Source organism: Lynx rufus, unplaced genomic scaffold (assembly GCF_022079265.1).
Source record: "Lynx rufus isolate CCGP_SWC_20201006 ecotype Redwood Valley unplaced genomic scaffold, mLynRuf1.p SCAF_5, whole genome shotgun sequence".
Classification (NCBI taxonomy): Eukaryota; Metazoa; Chordata; class Mammalia; order Carnivora; family Felidae; genus Lynx; species Lynx rufus.
In genome coordinates this window covers 22,618,520-22,637,738 of record NW_025814867.1, presented here as the reverse complement: position 1 = coordinate 22,637,738, position 19,219 = coordinate 22,618,520, and the positions used below count along the sequence as shown (strand labels likewise).

The 19,219-nt window shown below is 40.4% G+C and overlaps 1 protein-coding gene across 1 annotated transcript in view; it reads left to right on the top strand.

Annotated features, from left to right (window-relative positions):
* The window catches only part of KCNH8 (potassium voltage-gated channel subfamily H member 8), a 356,045-nt gene that overhangs the window by 111,100 nt on the left and 225,726 nt on the right, over positions 1–19,219 (top strand). The window contains exon 2 of the mRNA XM_047100054.1: positions 8,633–8,866. Coding sequence (XP_046956010.1) covers positions 8,633–8,866 — 234 coding nt within the window. The remainder of the gene's footprint in view (positions 1–8,632; positions 8,867–19,219) is intronic.

The following is a 19,219-nucleotide window of genomic DNA, read 5'->3' as shown; positions in this document are numbered from 1 at the left end:
TCCCAGATACTGTTCTAGAGGTTGTGACTACATTAATAAATAAACCAAGCCCTTATCCTTTGACGTGTACATCCTCTATGACAAGTATAAATACTATTTTTTTTAAGTAAAGAGATGATGTGAAAAGACCATTTTGTCTAAAAGGTTAACTCTAGAAGACAAGAGCTACAGAAAAGTAGGGCACATTTTAGTATTATTTCAAAAGTGTTTATAGGAAGTTGATTGTGGATAAAGTATGAAACACATTTTATTATTATCTTTGAGATTTCTGAAGTTTTTCCCTCATTCATTTCACTTTCGATAGTTACTGTCACCCTGTCATAAGTCAAAGTCATTCTTTTTCAAGATTCAACTCATTTCCTGAGCTCTTTTTTTTTTTAACTTTAACTTGGTTTTTTATTTTAGAGAGAAAGCACAAGCGGGAGGAGAGAGAGAGAGAGAGAGAGAGAGAGAGAGAGAGAGAGAGAATCACAAGCAGGCTCCAAGGTCAACACAGAGCCCTTGGGAACATGCATGACCAGAGCTGAAATCAAGAGTCAGACTCTCCAGGCGCCTGGGTGGCTCAGTTGGTTAAATGTCCGACTTAGGCTCAGGTTATGATCTCTCGGTTTGTGGGATCGAGTCCTGACTTTGGCTCTGCACTGACAGCTCAGAGCCTGGAACCTGCTTCAGATTCTGTGTCGCCCTCTCTCTCTGCCTTTCCCCTGCTAATGCTCTGTCTCTGTCTCTCTCAAAAATAAATAAAAGCACTAAAAATTTTTTTTAAAAAGTCGGATGCTCAACCACCTGAGCCACCCAAGTGCCCCATGTTTCCTAAACTCTTAAGAGATAGTATGCCTGAGAAGAATTAGCTCAACACTGAAGCTCACACCCCTGAAAAAGTGGAATTTGCAAAACTAAGTGATTTCACTATTACCAGGTAATGATAAAGAGTGTACTTGGGGCGCCTGGGTGGCTCAGTTGGTTAAGTGTCTGACTCTTGGTTTCGGCTCAGGTCATGATCTCACCTTTCCCGGGTTGGAGCCCCACATCTGGCTCCGTGCTGACAGTGCAGAGCCTGCTTGAGATTTTCTCTCCCTCCCTCTCTCTGCACCTCCCTTGCTTGCTTGCTCTCTCTCTCTCTCAAAATAAATAAACATTAAAAAAAAAGAGTGTACTAAATTTGCTTAACATGCATTTGTCTTAATGAGCTTTTATCTTTATTGGGAACTTAAAAATTTGCTTATATTTTTAACTTCATCAAGATTGCTATTTGTTTTTATCCAAGTTATTTTTATTCAGCCATTTAGGTGAATGGTGAAATAAACTTTAAGAAGAAAATTTTTTGAATAGGTGTTATGTGCATATGGGACAAAATTCAAAACGTAAAAAGGTATACAATGGAAAACTTTTTTTTTCTTGTTTTTATCCTGAGCCACCATTGTAGATCTTTCCAGTGATATTCTAAAGGAGCTTCTCACCCTTTAATATGCATATGAATACTGGTAAACTACAGATTCTGATTTAGGGGGGTGGGGGCAGTCTTAAGAGTCCACATTTCCAAGTTCTCAGCTGAGTCTGATATTGCGGGCCTCGGACCGCACTCCCAGTGGCAAAATGGAGAAGCACACTTGTTTATATTTGTCTCTGTGTTTGTTTATTGGACTGAAATGAGCAAGATATTCTCATACACTGATACAGCTTACTGCTTTCTATTACAACTTCAGCCGTAGAGTTCCAGCTCGGAGCTTTGCTTTGTGACAGTTTTCTTCTAATTTTTGTCTGTCTGGAGTGATAATTTATACAGTTTGTTAAAACTCAAATCATAAATGAATGATGAAAACCGTCAATATGACCATTTGAAGCCTGGCACTAGGTGAGGCGTAAATCGTGAGGACTATGAGAATCCCTCTTCGCAAATTTTTTATCTGCCTTTTTTTTTATAAGGTTAGAAAAGTCCTCAAATCCAAACAACCTCCTAAATTTGGGTACAAGGCACACTGAGGATTTTAGCTTGCAGCCAGTATCATCTATCTAATAAAGATGCCATCATACTTGGAAATGATACAATTAAGTTCCCTGAAATCAATATAAAGTACAGAGATGGCCTAAATATTTTAAAGTCAGAGACATTCACATTCTATCTGCCTGAATAAAGTATTCTCTAGAGATGACCGTGATCAATATCGCAAGGGGTACGGACATTATCTTTCTTGGACCTGTATGTGAATGTTACTCAGAAAACATGGGCGGCTCCTAAAAGAAGATTAAAAGTTCGTGTTCGTTTCTTATTTTCTGCAACAATGTGAGCGCTAGAGGATTCAAATTTGCCCGTCTACTATGGCCGCAGAGTATGTTTTTATGAATACTTGTTCACATGGTGCAAGGTTTGGTTTTAGGAGAGGACCAATACCAGAGGCACGTTTCAGAAATAAAGATCTGGACCATCAAAAATCTCAATTTCTATGTGATCGGCAGAAAGAGCCAGAGGAATATGGATTCCTCCTTGAGGCCAAGTTAGTGTGTGTCACTGACCCCTTTGGTTTGAATGATTCCAGGGGACAGATGGATTTGGATCTGCCTAATCCCCTTGATCATGCACTCGTCTACCTTGCGTCGTGATCCTTATGCCTCGGTTATGTTGAGGTGTGCTATGTGGTACATGCTAAGTAGTGTGCTAAGTCGCAGAAAGCAAAGAGCACACCTTCCTGAAGTTCCAGCTGAGTTAAAAATTGGGCAGGCCCATATGAAAACAAATCAGAAACACTCAAACATGAACAGACAACGCAGGAGAATACAAAATTCTGATAGATTTTTACCAAACATGAGATTTCAAAACAATATTGAGCTTAGGTCTCTGCTTCCAGGTCCCTTGGAATGCAAATTTATGGCTTCAGCCAACAGAGGGATATTTTAATGGAAGAATTTTAGAAGTACTCTGATCTACACGGAAAGGGCATGAGGAGATCAGAACCCTGATCTTTTGAATTGTAGCTACCTTTCTTTGCCTCCTTCAAGCCTCTGGAGTGGGTGTGTGCAAAATATTTTGGAACCAAGAAAGTTGCTGTGATACTTTTGAAATCTTGACTTTCTGGAGGTAATGAGGTGACACAGAGGTTGCTGAGAGACTCCGACTGGTTTAAGAGAGGTCATCAATGAACTTATTTTCAAAGCTGAACTTGATATTATTTATTTATTTGTTGGTTGGTTGGTTGGTTGGTTGGTTGGTTGGTTGGTTTATGAGTTGGTACATGTTAATGAACTTCTAATAAATGATCTCTGTAGAGAAAACGCTGTTGATTTGGACTGTTCAGCAGCGTTTGGGCTGCTGATTTGGGCTGTTTCTGAGCAGAAAAGGTAAAAATTTTCTAGAATAACCCATTTTCTAGAATTAACTTTACCCTATTTTCTAGAATTGTTTTTCTAGAATTAACCCATTCCGGCTGGAAGTAGAGAACAAGTCACTTCTTTACAGAGGGAATACAAGATGTATTGAATGGAGTCTGTCATTGAGAACCAGTTTTAATCCTTAGCTTCCCACCTTGGGCAGGAAGCTAAAGTTCTCCAGGCTTCAGTGTTCTCACAGGAGAAGTGGGACCAGTACAAGGATGAAATGAGTTAGATGTGGATTGACATTTTTGCCTTCTCTTCTTTTTTTTCTTCGATACCTTTCCATTTCTTCTTCCATTCCCTTAGTGCCTAGAAGTTGACAATGAGTAGTACCTCACCATTCGAGTGGGAAAGTGGTGCTGTGTATTAGAAGTCAGCCCAAAGGACCTGGGTCTTTCCCAATACTGAGATTCCCACTGATGATCTACGAAAGCTTTTTGCTAAGGAAGCATTTAGAAAAATAATCAACTGTCTAAAGTAGAAACACATTTAGATCCTACTGTTTACTGGCTTCAAAACTGAATGTGCACAAAAGGATGACCTAGAAACAAGCAGGAAAAAGCTGTGTGGCATTTAGATGCATATCACATATGCATAATTGATTCCTCAAAAGGTTAAATACTCTTAGCATATGTAGGGATAGTGATATATCCATGATGGATTCATAATTATTATGGCAATGGCTTTGTTTTACATAATTCTAAAGTAAATGCCATGTTTCTTTGGAAATTCCAGGACTGGGATTCAGAAAAGCATATGTTTCCAAGTAGATAGCAGGGTAAAAGGAGCTACTCTTTCCCAAACAGAAGGACTATTCATGTAGCTAGTACGCTAAGCTTTATGAGGCACTGACTGCCACTAAATTCTCTTTGGAATTGAAATGCAATTACATATCGAGGACAAGTGCTAAATATAAACAGAAAAGGCCAAATACATGACTATTTTTTTGCTTTGTTTTTGCAGTATATTTGCAGGAAGAATTCAATACCCCAAACACACTATAATCCTTAATTGAAACACACAGGCAATTTGGTGAAGCCTTTAGCAGCCTTTTTCAAAAGCTTATTGTAGCTTGCGAAACTGGTCTTTTCTTACGTAAACAATTGTAAGGATGCTAAGGAAATTAATAAAAGAACCAAGTCACTAAGAAATATGTAGAATGAAATACTATAATGTATGCCATAAAGTCAGAAAAAAATTGGAGTATGTTGTCTGAGGATACATATGTAAGCGGTAAAAACTGTATGGATGGGAATGGGTATTACAAAAATTCAAATTTGGGGTTTCTTCTTTGGAGAAGGAGGGAAATACAGCCTGTGCGGTACCCACAGGGGTTTTTGCTGGATGTATGATCTATGGGTGTTCATTGCTGATGTTAAATATTGTTATGTAATTTTTTAGGTAAGTTACATTTCTTAATCTGTAAGAATGGAAAAGTCAAAAGAACACAGTGAAGAAAAGCACAAATTAGGTTGGTAAAAAAAAAAAAAAAGTAGGATAGTAATAATGATAAAAAGTAAATTTATTAATCTTGGGTTGATCAAAGTATCCTCATATTGTACTTTTAAAAGATTTAAATACATGCCATGCGCAAGACACAACCACAATAGGTCTCTAGAAGGGCTAGAAATGGAAAGATGAGAAAGGGTATAGCAGATAGATACTGATGAAGTTTTGGGGTGATGGTGTGGTGGCTCAGATCTGATGGCCGAGAAAGAATTCTGGAAGACATCCCTGGAGCAAAAAGGTGATTTTATTAAAGCCTGGGTCAGGACCCATGGGCAGAAGAGCTGCTGCATGCACTGGATCATGGCAGGCCACTCATCACATACTCTCAGGCTGGCAGAGCATCAGGGAGAGAGTGTTCTGGAAGCAAGGTTTCCAGGATCTTGGGCTAGCTATTGCTAGGGAAATGCCACTTACTACCATTTAATAAGACCTCAGTCATGAGTCCCTTCGGATGAATATGGGGTGGGGTCATAAGCTCGGAGTATGATTGCCAGCGTATATCTTGGGGGAGTTGAGATAAAGGAAGTTTCCAAAGGAATGTTTCTAGGTTAAATTAGACTTACAGGTTCCTGGGGCGGGGGCATGGTCAGGATAACGTGAAGTCAAGATTCCCTTTTGCCCCTAGCAAAGTGTCATCATCATCAAGGCAGATGAGCTCCTAGAGGGAGGTCACTCTGCTGGTTTCAAGGAGTTGTCAGTGGGCTCTAGGCAGTAAGGGACTTTAATTTTGCATTTGCCTTGGTTTCCCACATCACCATGGCAAGCTCTTAAACCCCCTTTCCCTTGTTCTTGGGTAGCCAGGAGCGTCGGAGGATATCACACAGATCCTGCTTGGGTGGGGGGTGTGCCAGCCTGTGTTTTGCCCTCAGCTGCCCTATGCCCCCTCATCAAATACTAACAGAAGAAAGCTATTGTAGCCCTTTAAATAACAGGGAAACTGGACGTTAGGATAAAATGTAGTGTTGTTTATTCTCTCCGTGTCTTCAATTACTCTTTCTCCATCCTGAGACCATTTCATCCAGGCGTCTGCTTCTGAACTTGCAAGACTTTTGATAAATCATTTCTGCCTATTTCTTATTCCAAGCTAACCATTTTCAAAGCTTGGAATCTTTAATCTCTCAACTCTGGTAGTACTTATTATCTGAGTACCATTGATTTGGTACTAATCATAGGCTCTGTTTTAATGTTATTGGTATTCACGCATTTCTTCAATTAAATTGTTAGAATCTAGAGCTATAGATTATACCTTCTTCATCTTTTAACACCCAGCATCACCTCCTCCTAAGATCTGCCATGCGGTAGAATCCAGTCGCCTGGCATACAGTAGAAAGTCAATAAACGTGTCAGCGGGCAACTGAAAAATGGCTTCTGAAAGTGCATTAAAAGCTGTTTTAGGATGTTTGAGTGCTTTGGCAATGCTGTGTATTTACATTTTTTTAATTTAACATAATTTCTTTTTTTAAAGTTTATTTATTTTGAGAGAGAGAGAGAGAGAAAGGATGAGTGGTGGAAGGACAGAGAGAGAGAGAGAGAGAGAGAGAGAGGAGAGAGTGAGAATCCCAAGCAGGCTCCACACTGTCAGCACAGAGCCTGATGTGGGGCTTGATATGGGGCTCAAACCCATGAACCATGAAAACATGACCTGAGCCCAAGTCAGATGCTTAACCGACTGAGCCACCCAGGTGCCCCTATATTTACATTTTCTAAACAATCTCTCAGCCAAAGTTCTCTAATGGAGACAGAAAGAGACACTATGGTTAGAGAGTGACCAGGAGCCGTGTAGAGTTGGTAAGGTGAAGACCATAGCCTGGTAGGAGGGTGCCCACCTCTGGACCTAGCTGGGAACTCCTGCAGGTTCATTAACTGATCTTTAAGGGTGGAGACTGCATCCAATAAACTTTTTATCTCTACACCTGGAACAAAGTCCAACATGTAGTACGTGGTCGATAAATGCTTCTGCAAGGTATGAGAGAATTAAATTTTAGTCTTGGATAATTTAATTCACTCCCATGGCTTCAAAATAAGGTGCCATTGAAGGCTTCCCAGCGCAGGTCTTTAGTTAGCTCTGGCTTTTCTCCACGGCGGGGAGGGTGAGTGGGAGGGTAGAGGAGTCAGCCCAGCCCAGGCAGGATGCAGATGTTAGCACTAGAATTTGTACTCTGGGCTTAGGGGCTGATTGGAGCAAAGCTGGATAGAGTGGATTCGGTTCTGCCAGCTGATAGCGGACTATGGAAACACGAAACGGATGTTTAAAAGGCCACGAGGAAGCCCATGGAATAGATCTTCAGTGCTTGTCCCGCTGGCCATTGAGAAGTAGCTGGGGTTCCTGTCTTCTCATGGCATGCAAGATAGGCTGTCTGTTGCAAACCTTGTTTAAACATAGTGGTTTTTGACTAGGCAATATATAAAGCATAGCGTATAAAAATCAAAGGGTACAGTGGGTATATGGTAAAAATAAGTGTGCCTACCACTTTTGCCCAAAGTTACTCTCTCTAAAGACATCTACGGTTACCAAGTCATTCCACTGAGGTTTAGGTACGCACAAACATTTCACATTTAGATATACATATACATGTTTATGTTTCTACATTTTCAGACAAATAGTTCATCTGATAGCATATTATATTGAATCTTGATTTTTTCATTTAAGACATTATGCTGGAATTCTTTCCATTTTTTCTTGTATTATTTTAAAAAATCCCAGCCTCTAATATTGTCTGATATACTGTCCAATATTGGTTTCATGAGAAAATGAATGAATGATTTAATAATAGTTTCTAATTCATTCTGAACCTAGAGTCACCAACCATCAGATTTTATAAAATGCCTTATCTTACAGCCCATCTTTAATTTGCATCTTTTTGCTTATAAGTATCCTATCGAAACCTCAAAAAGTCTCAAAAAAATTCATCCGGCAGGAACCTTCCTTGAATATTGCCTCTCACACTGTCCTCCAGGAGTTATCTTCAAGCACTTAACACTTTGCTATTTTTGATTGTCCTTTAATTCTTATTTGTTAACATCATAACCATAAAGGTGTGTGTAATACTCAACAGCTTTTATTGAATGTTTAATTGTGCCAGACATTTCACTAAGCACTTTAGGTGCATTTCCCATTAATCCCTACAACACACCTTTCTCTCCCTTTAGTGGGAAAATTCCAAGTTGTGGTCCTCTGTCACTTGCAGGGTCTGTATGATTGAGCCTCAGCTGTCATGGCAGTAAAACCCTTTTCTCCTACTCTTTATTACCTTTCCTCCCTTCCCTCTCTCATTTCTCCAATTGCTTCCTTCCTGAAATCACCTGCCAAATAAATGACTTACACTCACATCCTCCTTCAGGGTCTGCTTTTCGGGAAATGAAATCTCAAGAAACTGAAGTTTAGCGTGTGAATAACTTGTTCAAGTTTATCAATACATCGAGTGGCAGGTTGAGGATTTGAGCCCAAAGCCACACCCAAAAGTGCCCTACATGACTGCTAACTAGAGAGTACGTGCCTCGAAGCAGACCAATGAATCCTGACTTCCCTCTGTAGTGTGTTTCAAAATGCAAGCCAACGTCAGAGCTTAATACTTCTGCTGGTCATTGCCATTTTGTTTTGGACAGTCTCTTTCCCGCCCTGGCACACCAGGACATGCATTTTAGGCACGGTTAAGCTAAACCCGTGTCCTCTTCATTTGTTACTGAAACTGTGATTTATGAAACAGTTCCTCGTGCTCGTGTAGTGGCTGAATGTCCTCTTGTCATTCTACAGACAGCAACTTCATCCTCGCGAACGCCCAGGTGGCCAAGGGGTTCCCCATAGTCTACTGTTCTGATGGCTTCTGTGAGCTGGCTGGATTCGCCCGGACTGAAGTCATGCAGAAGAGTTGCAGCTGCAAATTCTTATTTGGAGTCGAAACCAACGAGCAGCTGATGCTTCAAATAGAAAAGTCGCTGGAGGAGAAAACAGAATTCAAAGGAGAAATTATGTTCTACAAGAAGAACGGTGAGTGCCTTTCTTAGACTGGTGCTCATTGGGCAGTTGTGGAGGGTCACCCTCTCCCAACTCAGTAATTACTTCATAACTCCCATTAAGGCTTAATGGTATTTCATGTAAATGTAGGCTGTTACTGAAGTTCTGCTAGTGACTCGGGCAATAGCCTTGTTTTAACCATTAGCAGCATAAACTGCTTGAAAACTTAGCATTAGAATTATGACTGCTCAATGTTAATATATTAACTGAGTGAATATAAGTTAAAATAAAGTGTGTTACAGTTTTACTATGGTCATTCTTAAAATACATATTAGATATGGTAGTTGTTAATATAGTATAAATAGATGATCTTATCTGGGGATGTTTTCTAAATTGTATGCCTTTCAGAACCACATCTCAACCACAGTCATTAAGGACAGAGATCCGGTGTTCACTGGCAGAAAAGGAAGTTAATTTAAAGCACATCAGCATAGGCATTTTTCTCTTCCAGTTCACTGGCCCCAGAGCCTTTCTCACTACCTTTTTATTTTTTTATTTTTAAAAAAATGGTTTTTTTAATGTTTTTATTTATTTTTGAGACAGAGAGAGACAGAGCATGAACGGGGGAGGGTCAGAGAGAGAGGGAGAAACAGAATCCGAAGCAGGTTCCAGGCTCTGATCTGTCAGCACAGAGCCCGACGTGGGGCTCGAACTCACAGACCGCGAGATCGTGACCTGAGCTGAAGTCGGACGCTTAACCGACTGAGCCACCCAGGCGCCCCTCTCACTACCTTTTTAAAGACAAACTAAGAGACACATGGTATAATTCAAGATGGGAGTAAATTTGCCTGGCTCAAAAGTGCCACTGAGGAAATATGAAGCATTTTCTTGTGGTTGCAGTTTTGTGACTCTTCTCTAAATAAAAGAAGATCTCTAGGGATGGGTGTAGTATTTGCAGTGCTTGGGTCCTATGTAGGAATCAGTATCATTATCTCATGGGCCCTGGTGGTTGGGATGAATCCAAGAGGCATTATTTTGGGGAAATGCTAAATCAAAATTAGAACAAATTGCCATTTTCCAGTTTCTAAAATTTTATCTCTTTCTTTAGTAGTCTTCCCTAAAGTAACATAGCCTTCTGAGATTTATCTGGGCACATGGTTGCCAAGGTAGAGAATAGATTTCCCAGCCTCTTTTGCAGTTGGGCTGGACATGTGACAAAGTTTTGGGCCAGTGATATGCAAGAGAACGATTTGTGCAACTTTTAGGAAAAATCCCTAAAGAAATACAATTGTGTGCCCTCTAATTTTTCTTCTCCTTTCCCATGATGTTACAGACTAAATTATGTGTCCTCAGAATTCATATGTTGAAGCCCTAACCCTCAATGGGACTGTATTTGGAGATGGGGCCTTTAACGAGGTGATTACGGTCAAATGAGATCGTAAGGGTGGGGCCCTAATCCAATACGATTGGTGTCCTTATAAGAACAAGAGATACCAAGGATACGGGCATACAGGAAAGGTGATGCAAACACACAGAGATAACGCCACTGTCTGCAGGCCAATGAGAAAGGCCTCAATAAAACAATGCTGTCAGCACCTGATCTCCATTTTCAGCTTCCAGACCATGAGAAAATAAATTTCTGTTGAAGCCACCCTGTCTGTGGCACTTTGTTAGGGCAGCCCCGGCAAAGCAGTGGGCTTTTTCTGTGGGTCAGAACGTTAAGGCAAAGCCGGAAAGCCAGCTTCCACCGTTTGCAAAGGTCAACATCACAGAGGAGTGCAGAGTAACAGGATGAAAGGAGCCATCCTCCCCCACCCCAGACAGAAGCTCGTACATGCCCATCTTATTTGAATCATTTCATTTGGGGCTCGTTTTGTTACAACGTCTAAATTGCGTTCTAACGCAGGGTTTCTCAACCTTGGTGGCGTTGACATTTTGGGTCGGTAATCATTTGTTGTGGAAGGCTGTCCTGTGCATGGCAGATGATAAGGAGCATTTCAGGCTTCTATATTTTGCTCTCAACACTTAGTATTGGGGTCATTGTCAGGCAGAGAAGTGGGGGCCTAAACATGGGAACTTCATCTTCTTTTATAACGGGTTTGTCTTTGGAAGACATTCTTTGAGCGTGTGAATTTTGGATTCACAGTGGGCATGAAATACGGGAGAGTACCATCCTGGGAGGCACAGAATATCCAATGCTTTGGTATTAGGAACATAGTTCAGACCATTGTGTCCTTCCTAGTGTCAATAGATAAGGCCTACGTAGCAAATATGATAAAATGAAAGGACTCCAGTTCTAATTATAGCACAATCATTGAAGATAGCCTGAGATTAAAACAAAAAAAAGTGGAAGATGCCACTGAGAATGCAGACTGGTAGGGAGTGATAAAACCACCATCTGGTGGAACAAAGAGAAAAGGGATATCTTTTGTCTAAAATATCTGCTGACAGCAGACTTGTCCTTCTCAGGATAGGCACCTTGGATAGATGACTCCAAATCCATCTGGGTGTCTCCCTTTTTCAGCCACCTCTAAAGTTCTGAATGTAGCACCACTGAGAAAAGTTCAGGCCAAGGAGGAGAAGCCCCAAAAATGGAGATTTGAGAGGCCAGAAAAGTAGAAATTATGGAGCACAGGGTGGGAATTTCCTGAGTTCCATGTTTTATAAGATGTCTGCAGCCTTGGACCTCTTTGGACGGAAATCATTAAAAGCATCAGTTGCCTCTATGCCAATCAATATGGAAAATTGTCTGACGTTGTGAGCAAACAAATTGATCCAGTTACAAGTGGTTGAAAATTGCTGCCTCTCCTATGATAATCATGCTGTATTTTCGCTATTTTTAGAAGTATCCGTCTGCACACACAACAGTGAACCTTTGAAGGCATAATCTGTGCATTAGTTTACTCTGCATCTCCAGCGTGTAGAGCTTGAGTTCAGAGCAGTGTCCATCAAATGTTCATTCCTCAGTAAATGCTTGCCGAATGGAATTGAAATGGAACATTAGAGGGACCTATGGATACTTCAGAGACTGTCTGGAGTTCTGATTTTTAAAAATAAGCTATGCCCTCAAGCGTCCTCCTTCTCTCCTCCAAAGCTCCTTTCTTTTAACTTACTTTCGAAAGTAGTGCTTGTTTCTTATTCTGGCCTGATACATTTTGACCATCTGTGACTGAGCTTCTTTGCTTACTGGCCCCTCAGTGTTGCACTGACCTCATGGGACAACACTGCCTTTTCTCTTCCTGCTCAGGCCTATAATAACCTGACCGGAGGCTGGTGATGTGCATCAGAGTACTCAGAGGTTTTAGGGCATCTCATGGGACTTATCGTAAAGGAAGACACACTACGATCCTATAGCAAATGTGCCTATTTACTGAGTCCAGAGGAAAATAAAAAGAGGAAGTTCTTACTGACATTACCCACCTGTCAGAACCCCAGCTCCTAGTCATGTCTTGAGTCTGTAAGTCAGACTCTCTACTCCCCCCCATTAAAGATCCTTCTGTCATACTTTATGAAGTATGCTTCATAAAGCATGAAGGTTGAATGCTCTAGTCCTCTTAGGAAAACCTTACTGTCTACCCACTAGACTGGTCCTCCTTGAAGGGTGTATTGTCCTCTCCTGACTAGAGAAAAGTGTGGGACACAGCATTCTCCAGAAGAATTCATCCCGCAATGCAGAGTAATTCAGCCTAAATAAAAATAAAATAAAACCATAAAGGGATGGAGAAGAATAGGTTTCGTCTGATCCCTTTCCTTAACTCTGCTCCATCAATTTGCTCCCTTCTCTCTGGGTTATTGTGGTTTCTTCTAGGTAACTGATAGAAAATAGACATATCTAGAGGGGTGTCTGGGTGGCTCAGTTGGCTCAACTCTGACTTCGGCTCAGATCATGATCTCACGGCTCGTGGATTTGAGCACCACATCACGGAGACTGCTTGGGATTCCTTCTCTCTCCTCTCTTCCTATGTGCATTCTCCCTCTCTCAAAATAAATAAATAAACTTCAAAAAATAGAAAACAGACATACGTAGAAGTATATGTACACACACAGCCCTCCGAAAATATAGTCATCAAAGAGAGTCCAGTCTTTTAAAAGGTCAATAATTATGACAGCTAGAAGAATAATAATGGCTAACACTTAAACAATATTTAGTACATGCTGAGTACTTTCTCACATACTTAACTTTTACTTATATTAGCCTATTTAATCCTAGAACTTTTTAAAAAATAAATACTCTTATATTATAATATTGCAGATGAGGAGACCAATATACAGAAAGAATAAGTTTTTTTTTTAAATTAAGTAATAATTAGGAAGACAAATAGTTTCACAGGTAAACATAATATAAATCTACAGTTATGCTGCAGGTAACAAAATGTAGAATTGTCAAATTAGTCTACATCTGAAACTAATAAAGCATTATGTGTCAACCATACTTTAGTAAAATCATCTGTTTTCAAAAAAATTAAGTGATTGTATAATTACCGTAAAGCACTAATCATCGACTTATAGAAATTGTTCATTACTGCGTTGTCATATTGTGTATGATTGTATTTGGAATTTGACTTATTTCAAGTAAAATACCTAAGTAAAAGACGTAAAAAAGCATAATATGTAAACTTGTCTTTGTCTAAAATAGAGATAGTAATATTTTACACTTTCACATTCAGACGGAGTTGACATTTCTCCTCACTTGTCCTCCCTCTAGATAGTCAAGGGTCTACCCATATATCAGAAATAGATGCCTTTTCAGAAAGCAGACTCCTCCACTTTTGTGGGTTTTTTTTTTTAATGTTTTTGAGAGAGAGAAAGAGAGAGAGTGCAAGCAGAGGAGGAGCAGAGAGAGGGAGACACAGAATCCAAAGTAGGCTCCAGGCTCTGAGCTGTCAGTACAGAACCTGATGTGGTGCTCGAACTCATGAGCTCCGGGATCCTGACCTGAGTCGAAGTTGGATGCTTAACCTACTGAGCCACCCTCCAGTTTTGTTGATATCAAAAGCCATTAACCAGAACTGTTCTGGGCAAACAGAGGTTATGGCTACCCTAACTGAGTGTAATCATTTTATTAATTCTGTGTTCATCCTCTCATTTCTTCTATATGAGTGATACTAATATCTATGTGGTTCTCTCTTTTTCTTACTCACAGCATACTTTGCACACTGTTCTGCACCTCACAGAACACTGTGTGTCCTGTAGGACTGTGTATACCTTGTCGAACTCTAAGGTTCCTTCTGCCATCACCAGGAAGTTATTTTATGAATCATTTCTTAGTATAGCTGCATTTTTGCAACTTTCTGACGTAGGTTCCCTCTCCTAGGGTGGCCTCTCCTACACTACTATTTGAAACATTTCCCTTCTTTACCCTGATCTTCATGCTCTAACCAAGTTGAGTTCTGGTTCTAGCAGCTTCCGAGAAAGATTTTTCTCGGAGCGTTGAAGGCTCAGGCAGCCCCAACACCATCCTATCTTTGTGTAGCCCACTTGCACTCACCTGAAATGGAGCTCCTTTCTAGTTTCTTTTTGCAAGATTTTTAAAAAATTTTTTTAAAGTTTATTTATTTTGACAGAGACAGAGTATGAGCATGAGCTGGGGGAGGAGTAGAGAGAGAGACAGGGAGACACAGAATCCGAAGCAGGCTCCAGGTTCCAAGCTGTCAGCACAGAGCCTGATGCGGGGCTCGGACTCACGAACTGTGAGATCGTGGCCTGGGCCGAAGTCAGACGCTTAACCGACTGAGCCACCCAGGCGCCCCTAAGATTTTATTTTTAAATAATCTCTACACCCAACATGGGGCTGAAACTCACAACACCAAGATCAAAAGTCACATATTCCACTGACTGAGCCAGCCAGGCACCCCTCCTTTCTAGTTTTAGTTTTTTTCAGATCTCCAGAGCCCTCCACTCTCAGAGCATTTCTTCTTTTGGAAATGGATAACCTGTTGAAGGTTTATGAGGTTCCAAGCTCCTAGGCCTGTGAGAATTCTCCTTTTCCTATCCTGTTTTTACCTTGCAGTTGCTACTCCTGCAACGATCTAGCTTCTAAGTCAACTAATCTGTCACAAAGGAGCCAAAAATGTAGCGAGGGAAGATAGTCACTTTAATAAATGGTGTTGGAAAAACTGGATATCCACATTCAAAAGGATGAAAACGGACCACAATCTTGTACCATACACAAAAGTCAACTCAAAATGGAATAAAACTTAATTACTGGGGGTATTGCCCCATCACTCTGTATTCTGAGGTTCCGGGGGGGGCACACCGTTACACAGTTTTGCTCATGATTGTGTGTGTGTGTGGATTTCTGATTTTGCTACCTTAGTTGCTTTAATTTTGTGAAAGGATTGGGGATGTTTCAAAGACCAACAACTCTTCACCACCATTGCTTTTTCACGTAGCTGTTTAAACAATCTCTTTAGACCATGTACAGTTGCTTTGGGGATATAAGCCCAATCTCTGAGAGGTTTCTTCTCCTTCTTTTTTTCTTCCTAAATTGCCATTTGTATGGCTGGGGTGTGAGGGGAATATCTGAACCGAAGGCATAGTGAGGAAAGGACCCCCTGACCTCTTGTTGACCACTGATTCATGCATGGCCCATCTGTCTGGTGCTCTCGCAAGGTGAGCACACCCGTCCTTCACACCTAGAAGCAAAGGGAGTCTCCGGGGAAATGAACTGGAGCATTCTTTACGCTCTCACATTTCCTCAAAAGTAGGCAGCCACCGCCATGTTGATAAAGAGGTAGTCTGACGAGCAGTTTCTCTCCAGTCCGAAATAGAGAAGGGAAAAGGTCCCTAATATCTTCAGTGTTTCCAAAAAAACAATCCAATGCAGCTTCTTTTGTCTTCAAAGCTGTGAAACCTCTGAGTGGAGAGATTATCTCTGGCTTCCCCTACTTGTTCTCATGATCCACAAGCTGAGAAGGGACAGGCTAAGATGTCATCTCATATTGCCATCTTCCAGATTCTAGCTTCTGGGTCAAGTTTTTTAATGGTAGAAAGTTGTTTCTTCACTGTCATAGAAGACCATCATGCTTGGCTCTATGGGCCCCAACCGTTAGATGTTAATCTTAGCATATCCTCTCCACAGAAATCTTATCTTTTAAGCCCGTTTTCTTTTATTGATTGATTGGTTGATTGATTGATTTTATTTCTTAAAATTTTAATTCTGGCATAGTTAACATAGAGTGTTATATTAGTTTCAGGTTTACGATATGGTAACTCAGCAATTCCATATTATCACCCAGTGCTCATTCCAAGACAAGTGCACTCCTTAATTACCATCACCTATCTCACCTATCTCCCCATCCACCTCTCCTCGGTGACCATCGGTTTGTTCTGTAGAGTTAAGAGTCTGCTTCTTGGCTTCTCTTTCTCTCTCTCTTTTCCCTTTGCTCATTTGTTTTGTTTGTTTTTAATTCCACATGCAAGTGAAATCATGTGATATTTGTCTTTCTCGGGCTGATTTATTTCCCTTAGCGTTACACTCTCTAGCTATATCCGTGTTGTTGCAAATGGCCAGATTTCATTCTTTTTAATGGCTGAGTAATATTCCATTGTATCAAGCTCATTTCTATACGAAATAGATCCCAGGAAGAAAAATGCAGGAGGAGAGCACACATTTAAGAAGAAAATGAAAATAACAGTTAATTTTGCAGATATAGTATCATGATGTGTTAGTTTGCTAGGACTGACCTAACAAAGTACCACACACAAGTGGCTTAGACCAAAGAAATGTATTGTCTCACCATTCTGGGCGCCAGGAGCCCACTATCGAGGGGTCAGCTGAGTTGGTTCTGCTGAGAGTTGTCAGGAAGAATTTGTTCCATGCCTCTGTCCTAGCTTCTGGTGGTTTGCTGGCAATCATTAGTGTTTCTTAGCTTGTAGAAGCATCATCCTGGTCTTACTTTCGTCCTCACATAGTGTTTCCTTCTGTGAGTGGCTATGTCAAGATTTCCCCACTTTTATAAGAATGCTTATCATATCTGATTAGTGCCCACCTTCATGATCCCACTTTAACTTGTTACCTCTGTAAAGACTCTATCTCCAAAAAAGGTCATATTCCAAGTTAGCATTCTAACATATCCATCAAAAACACCTGGCTACATTTACATTAGGTATATCACAATTTAAGTGACTTGCTCAAGATCGTAAACTAGTAAATAAAGAAGCCAAGATACATAAACGTTCTTGGACTTCAAGGTCCTTGCCCTTAAGCCACTGGCTCTCTGTAGAAATGGGGATGGGTACCACCTCCCAGGGGCATTTTGCAAATCTCTGGGGATGTTTGACTCAAGAAGTTGTTTTGTCATTTAATGGGCAGGAGTCAAGGACCCTAAATGTACTATAATATACGGGATTGTCTTGCAATCGAAGAATTGCAAGTATTTTCATACTTTGCAAAGTTTCATACTTTGCAAACTTTCCCAAAATTTCCTTGTGTTCTTTTGTGGTTTGTTTGTTTGTTTGTTTGTGGTAAGAACACTTAACGTGAGATCTATTCTCTTAACATTATGCAAAGTGAAATAAACCAGTCACAGGAGGACTGCAGGATTCCATTTTTATTAGGTATCTAAAATAATCGGACTCATAGAAGCAGAGAATAAAATGGTGGTTTCTGAGGGTTAAGGGGAGGAGGAAAAAGGGAGTTGTTCGCTGAGTAGAAAGTTTTAGCTACGCAAGATGAGTGAGTTGGACAGATCTATACCCCAGAGCGGCCACAGTTAACAATACAGTACCGAGTGCTGCATGACTTTGTAATGCCCCATCAGCTTTTCCGGGAAGTAAAGCACTGGTTTCTAATTATCTGAACTTAGAACTTAACACACACTGTTTTGGGGAAGGCTTTAATTTCCCACTGAATTTCCGAGAATAAAACCATAGTGCAGTGAGGAATGATTCAATTTCATCTTGTTCAGAATTTCACCCATTTCTGAAAAATCTCATCACTGACTCACAGGACTTGTCCTGGGTGCAGCAAGCACATGTGCCCGGGCTCTGCACGCAGAGTTCTTGCATTCCGGGAGATTCTGTACACGGGTCCAATTATCCAGCTGCCACAGTGCATCTTCTCTTGAAGCCAGTCATGCCTGAGCATTTCATGTTGAGATGCATACTAGTTTATCAGAGATGGCCTCACTCTGATTTTTCGGTAAGCTTACTGTTAATAACATACAGTATTGCTTTTCTGAAAACAACCTGTATAATATTAATTATGATTTTTCACTTTTAAATAGAGAAGAGAGAAATACAAGTATTTGTTACAAAAAGGAATCCCAAATCTGATAGTTTTGCATAACTCTTCTCACTCACAAATAAACTCATTCCCAGGTCACCTTCAAGATTTGCCGTCTGTTTCCACGCACCTTCTGAACTATTGCTTAATGTTTTTCTTTATTTTTTACTTTTTTACTTTAGGGACAGAGAGAGCATGAATGGGGCAGAGGGGCAGAGGGAGAGAGAGCGAGAATCTCAAGCAGGCTCCATGCTCAGTGCAGAAAGCTACACTGGGCTTGATCTCACAACCCTGGGATCATGAAGTCGAGAGTCAGATGCTCGACTGACTGAGCCACCCAGGCGGGCCTGCTTAATGTTTTTAAGTTGACTCACTTTTTTTAAAACTCAAATTGCAAGCAAAAGAAAGCTAAATCACTACTCTAAATGGAAAACCAGGATCACTAGCCTCAAGTGGAAGGTAACCATAAATAAATATGCAATAAAAATATTGTAATTTCAAGTCTTGAAACTTAAGGAAAAAAGTATACCGAAAAATACATAATAATAAATCTAATTGATTATGGTGTGCCACCAATGAATGTTATCTAGTTTTCCCAGTAAGAATTCAAGTAAGTATGAATTTTCTCACATTTACAGATAAGGAAAGTATGATGCAGAAAAATAATGTGAACACAGATGTGTCTTATGTGTGTTTCATCATAGACTGTCCTCAGCTTGTCATGACATGGACAAATGCTTAGAAAAATCAAGGCTTTTTTTTTCTTTTTAAATATAGTTCGATTTTCAACTTTCTGTGGTTTGGACTTTAAACATATATATTCGTGACAACAAAAACAACTTATTTACAATTTACTGTTTGTTTAGGGAGGATGCCTTCTATGTGTTGGGGAATCCTTTGTTTACTCAGCTGCTAGATATATATTCAGATGAAAATCAGAAGCTGAAAACTTAAATTGTTCAGTAAATACAAAGTGGTGGTGAGTGGGGGTAGGCTTCTCGTAAGTAGCAATGGGGAGAAGAAGAGAGGGAGAGGTCAGGGGGACAGGAAGAGAAGGTAAGAGAACAGGGAGAGCTAGAGAAATGGGAGACATTAGGTGGTGTCTTAACTCCTTTCCCTCAAAATGTCTGAAGGTAGGCTGGATATTTCTGTTTCAATAT